Genomic DNA, 6,041 nt, shown 5'->3' with positions numbered 1-6,041 from the left:
ATTAAAAAATCAAAAACCTGAATACCCTTCCTGTTGTGAAGCAGAAACATCAAAACTTCTCACTTCAAAACCCCATAGCTTGTAGACTGCCTTCAAAGCCTTAATCTATACTGAACGAAGCCATTAGTGGAAAATGATTTATGCTAAATAAGATGTAACTAATCTCTGACCAGAATATGAAGAGAAAAATTGACAGATTCAGTATCTGTCGAATACAAGTGCCTATCTATCTGGTGAAACAACAATAGTAGCATCCATAATGCCCATCTTTTCTCTTGTCATACAAAATAAAATATCAAAACCCTAATTACTCTTATTATTGTGAAGCAGAAATATCAAAACTTCCCACTTCAAAAACCCAAAGCTTGCAGTCTGTTTTCAAAGCCTTAATTTATATTGGAGGAGGGAATGACCAATGTCTTTTTATTTGCATTTTTGTTATAAACTAAAAGAACTACTAGTACCCTTTTATCCAAAATTTCTCTATACAAGGAGCATAGATTTAAATTTCCCAAAAAAATAACCTGTTACAATTTTACAAAATGTTAAAAGACACAACGGCATGAATACAGGATATGCCAGCTTCCTTTTAAAATCTTTGCACATGAAATGGAGCTCGAAATCCGATCTGCATAATCTTATGTAACGTGACCATGATCTTGCAACTGATGCATGAACTCCCTCTCCTGGGTAACAAATCTAGCTAGAGCAAACTTCCCAGCACTTTTATAGGCATCTATCACTGCCTTGAACGTGAATTCGTTTGGCTGAAAACCCTTCTGTTTCATTTTGTAAAACATTCTCCTAACACCATCTACCAATCCTAGCTTCCCATAGCTAATTATCATACTTGCATAAGTAATTGTATCTGGTTCAAGACCTTTGGCATGCATGATCATGAACATCTTGTAAGCTTCATTAATCCTCCCAGCACTACCAAGTGCATATATAACAACATTGTAAGAAGACACATCAAAATCCAACCCAGAAGCTCTTAGTTCATCACAAGCTTCCAAAGCTTCAGCATGCATCCCCACTGCAGAAAATATTGTCATTCTCAAGGCCTGAATACCATGTGGAAGCCCACTTTTACGTGCAACATCGAGTTGCTCTATTGCCTCTCTTGGAATTCCTCCTCTCTTAAGAAGAATGCCCAGTGTTTTGTATGTATTCTCATTGGGTGAAGCCTTTAGTTTTAACATTTGATGAAAAACTTCAGCAACCTCTCTCAATCTTCCATCTGCAATGAACAGGCTAATGACACTATTAAAAGAAAGAACGTTAGTAAGAAATCCTGATTCTAACATTTCCTTTGCAATTTTAGTGGCTTCATTAAGCCTTCCATTCTTTTTGTATAAGGACAACATCATGGAAAAAGAAAATTCATTTGCCTGCTGCTTTCCCTTCAAGACTTTGAACAGTTCTTGTGCTTCAGTCACCATATTAGTGCGAGCATAAGGTCAAGCATACAACCTTATAAAAAGGCATCTGGCTCAACACCCAATTCCTGTATGCATTTGTACGTTTCTTGTCCTTCCTTCAAAAGACCACGTTTACTATAAACCTTAATCAAAGAACTATACACCACAGAGTTCCCTGCAAAACCAACATTTTGCATTATTTGAAAGTAACTTACAACTTCTTCCACACATCCAGCTTCAGCAAATGAATTTATCAAGGCACCATAAACAAAAACATTCTGCTCCACACCTGCTTTAACCATATTTTCAAACGTCTTCTCTGCCTCTGCAGCTCGACCTAATCTTCCATAGGCGGAAATAACAACACAAAATGATGAACAGCTAGGCACAAACCCTGCTCCCTGCATTTTGGTAATAAAGTGTTTTGATTCATCTAGAAGTCCTGAACTTGCAAATGTCTGAATGACAGAAGCATATGTACATCTGTCAGGCAAAACCCCTTGAACTTCCATTCTTTCAAACAACTTTAGAACCTTGTCATGGACTTTTGCAATCCCATAGGCCTTAATCATGACATTAAATTCTAATACAGTTTGACCCTCGCCTCTTTCTTGACTGCACTTAAACACCTTTTCAGCTTCTAACCAATAACCCTGTTCCCCATATGCATCAATATTGGCAGCATAACATTCACAACTCATTCCTCCAGCAAGATGGAACCTTTCAAACCATGCCCATGCTTTCTCAAGCATCCCCAGATCTATATACATCCTAGTAACAACTGATTCGGAGTACTCATCCACATGAATGCCCAATCCATCCATCTCCCTGACAACAACTTCTACTTCACTGACCATGTGTTTAATACAAAATGCATATAAAATAGTTCGACAACCCACAGTATCAGGAATGAGTCCTGCTTCATTCATCTTTGTGAAGTAACAAAATGCTTTATCAATATTGTCATTTTGAGCATGTAATGCTATAAGAGTGTTATACGTCCTTGTGTCAGGCAAGCAATGAAGCTCTTCCATTTTCACCATAAGGGCATCTTCTTCGTCAAGATATCCATAAGATCCACAGATGTGAATCGTGGTATTTAATGTTACAACATTTGGGCCTATTCCTTCTTTTAACATCTCAGAAAATAACTTGGAAGCTTCTTTTAGGCGGCCCGCCTTCCCATAAGTATCAATTAATGTATTATACATGTAAGAACTGCGTGGCCTTTGAACTTGATCATTCTCTCTGCAAGGATCCATGCACTTATCATCTAATAACCCTTTAATGAGCACTCCTTCAGGAAAATTATTTGGAGAGCAGTCCATTTTACCCAGTGGGTCCTCAAAATGATTTTTTACTTCACACCGACGACTAATATAGAAGAAATCCTTTGGTTTCTGTTGATCAGGCTCTGATTTAGATGAACAAACATTTGTAGTATTTCCTAGAAAGATTTTCCCAGAAGACCAGTCCCTGAAGAACTGTTCAGCTTTCTCAAATTCCCTTGCCTTCTTCAAAATATGGACTACCGTGTTCACGATGACCTCATCTGGCCAGAGACCTTGTGATATCATGCGATCCAGCCAGAGAAGAGCCTCTTCTTTGAGACCAGCTTTCCCATACAGATCTATAAGAGTACCATAGGTAGTGGCGGTAGGCAAGACCTTGTCTTTAACCATTTCTTCCCAAAATTTTTTTAGTTGATCCCATTTCTGTGCTCTTCCTAGAATTCTAAGAAGGATATTATAGTGAATTGCATTAACTTCATAACACTCTTTCTTCTAAAACCACTTAAAAATCTGAACTGCTCTTTCCCAGTGCCACTGCTCTTTTAGGATAGTGCTCTTTTGCACTGAGGTTTGCTTCCCAAGGTTCAAGCGCTTCGTCAATGTTCTCTGTAGAATCCAAAGCTTGCAAAATGGCTGGGATACACCCACCATACGATTTGTGTGAGCCTTTTCTTTTAGTTTCCATTTTCTTTGTTACATTTCTGCACCCTGAACTTGACTTTACTAGTGTGCTCTTGTGAGACTGTTTTGGTGGATAACGATGGCCTTCAGTATTTCTCTCTTTGTTAAAATTTTCTCTTACGCAGTTAAGACCTTCAACTTGCAAAATCGTTTCTTTGATATTTTTCTTATCCTGCAGACTTCCCACAGAGGTTGGCATATCTTTTCCTCCTTCCAATTTTTTGTCTATTTTCACCAAACTCTGCACCATATGCATGCCAATGGCACCTGCATAACTTCTGCTGCCATTTTTTCTCGCATTATAAATCCTTGGTTCTGATTTTGTCCCACGACTTAACTCTCCTAGAACACCACATTCTGTCCTATTATTCATCAAATTTTGCTGGTGGAACTCACTACTAACAGTTTCCCTCCTCTCTCCATTCCCCCTTTCTAAAATCCCACCTTGTAGTCCATTCATGTTCTTGAGACTTTCAAAAACCCTTCCTTCTGCCTCAAACCACTGTAAATTATGCAATAAACAATGTTTGAGCAAATCAACATCTTTCTCCAAAACACGCCCTTGCAAAACTCTGCTTTCTATTCCAGTCTTACTTTGAAACCTTTCAATAACACTCCCCTTGTCTCTAGAGACCTCCATACAGACATCAAAATTCCTACTTCCAGATTCCATCCTGTTGGTGAACCCTTTACGAGCCCTAATTTCATCCACTGCCCTCTTAAATCCTTGCAAAACCTTACTTTTGTCTTCAGTCCTGCCCTCGAACCATTTCCCAACCCTGCCCACCACATCGGAACAGCACTTAAACCCCTGCAAAGCCCTTCCCTCCACCCCAAACTGTGTCGTGTCACTCTTCGAATCATCTGTGGTTCCTAATCCATCCTTATGTCGAACACCATCTGTTTGGGTTTCTGAAAGATTACTAAATTCCTCATATAACAAATCCTGGTTTTCGTCTAATTGGCCTGACACTAAGCACTCATTACTTCTATTCTCCATGACTTCTTCGTTTGAGGGTTTGCCACCATGATTCTGAAATGGATATGCGTCATTTTCGATGGAAGAGGAACGTAATCTCATGAGTTTGTACTCAGAATGAAATGTTGACGCCCCTTTACAACTGTCACAAGAAATAAAAAATGATCTGGGAGTTACAGTACCTGGAGAAACATGTACAGATTGAAAATGTTGCTTGTATTTCTGTTTCTTCTTAGCCCTCCTGGGATGTGTATTGCAATAAGGATAAAGATAAACATATCCCATGTTTAGGGCCGAAGAAGAAGGGATATCTACTAATGACTGCGCTAGCATTTCTTCTGTTTGATAGGCAAAGGCAAAACATGAATGAAATAATAACAGATTATGGAGATTCGTAACAAGGAAACCTTCTGCGCGGCCTGAATCGTATCCCTGCGGGATGAGGTTGTAGTGCCGTGAAGTTGATTGGCAGCGCGTAGGGCTCTAAAAAATGATCTTCAGTGAACCAGGACTTACAGCTCTGCCGCATTGACACAGAACCAGAGTTTATGATATTAACACGATTTCTCACACTTCGGGAAGACTTGGTTGATAGCAGGACGCACGCCACCTCTCAATTCGCGTGGAACTAGTGCTTGAAGATTTATATGGGCGTTCTCCCTCGCAGTGGCCAAGAAATCGCAGTAGCAGTGGCCAAGAAATCGCAGTGAAATGCATAACGAAAGTGTTCAGGTAGGGAATGACAGGGTTAGTGGGACGCATGTAGCACTAGAGACCGGTTCAGCTGCTCGGATGAAACTATTCGATCCGATGCCAAATGAAACGCCCAAACCGTTTGGGCAACCCTTTTGAATCAACGATCAATGGATGAAATTGTTGCAATCGTCTAACATATAATCGTGTGGCTTACAAGATGACAGGTAGGCAGAGAGGGGAGTTGATTTCAGAGGGAAACGCCTTACGGCATAAAAATAGATACTAAAGGTTGATAATCATTTAGGTAATTCAAGTTAAAGGAGAAAGAGAGATAATTCATAAAATCAAGAAAATTTTAAAAATTATACTAATAGCATTGGTAACTAAAACATTAATTAACAAAGAAATGCTTCCTCTGATGGGTAAAGAATATGACAAAAGTCCCATGAAGGTAAATGTTTCATGTCAGGCGGAAAGAGTCGATTGGGCGGACACAACCAACCTCCCTAGGAGCCTAAGACTCTCTAGTGACAAACAAGACAAACAAGAGCAATCCTTCTCTAAACATGCATTTACTATATGGGAAATCAAGTGTTTTAGATCCTACCTGTAGTCCAGCGCTGTTGTAGCAGTCCAGCTCCTCTGATCCGGATGAGCTCCTCCTTCACTTTGAAACCTGCATCCACTAACAATCAAACGACTAAATAGCACTTGATAATCTCATAGAATAAAACATATTTAACACATAGACCAAGGAGTACATGAAACAACTCATAAATAACAAGTTATTGAGAAGAATGGACTCATTTGCATTAATAGGTAACAAAAGGAACAAATACAACCTGAGCCTTGGTGTTGTGCAAGTCCCTCCCAGGGTCCATCAAGAGTTCTCCTTTACTTTGACAAAGCTCACCCACTTCCAAATAGAGCAAGCAAAGATGGCAATCTCTCCTCACAAGCTTCTAAATGGGA

General features: G+C 39.5%; 1 protein-coding gene across 1 annotated transcript; it reads right to left on the bottom strand.

Moving 5' to 3' along the window:
- Positions 1-638: 638 nt before the first annotated feature.
- Positions 639-4,658, bottom strand: LOC149211501 (pentatricopeptide repeat-containing protein At1g73710-like). Its single transcript, XM_089388407.1, is given in 3 exon segments — positions 639-1,462; positions 1,465-3,266; positions 3,268-4,658. Coding segments are annotated over 3 exon segments (4,017 nt in total).
- Between the last annotated feature and the right edge of the window lie 1,383 nt (positions 4,659-6,041).

This window comes from Pinus tabuliformis, chromosome 1_1, assembly GCF_031772625.1.
Source record: "Pinus tabuliformis cultivar Carrire ecotype Pingquan chromosome 1_1, CPIR1, whole genome shotgun sequence".
Classification (NCBI taxonomy): domain Eukaryota; kingdom Viridiplantae; phylum Streptophyta; class Pinopsida; order Pinales; family Pinaceae; genus Pinus; species Pinus tabuliformis.
This window is presented reverse-complemented; position numbering and strand designations above follow the sequence as displayed.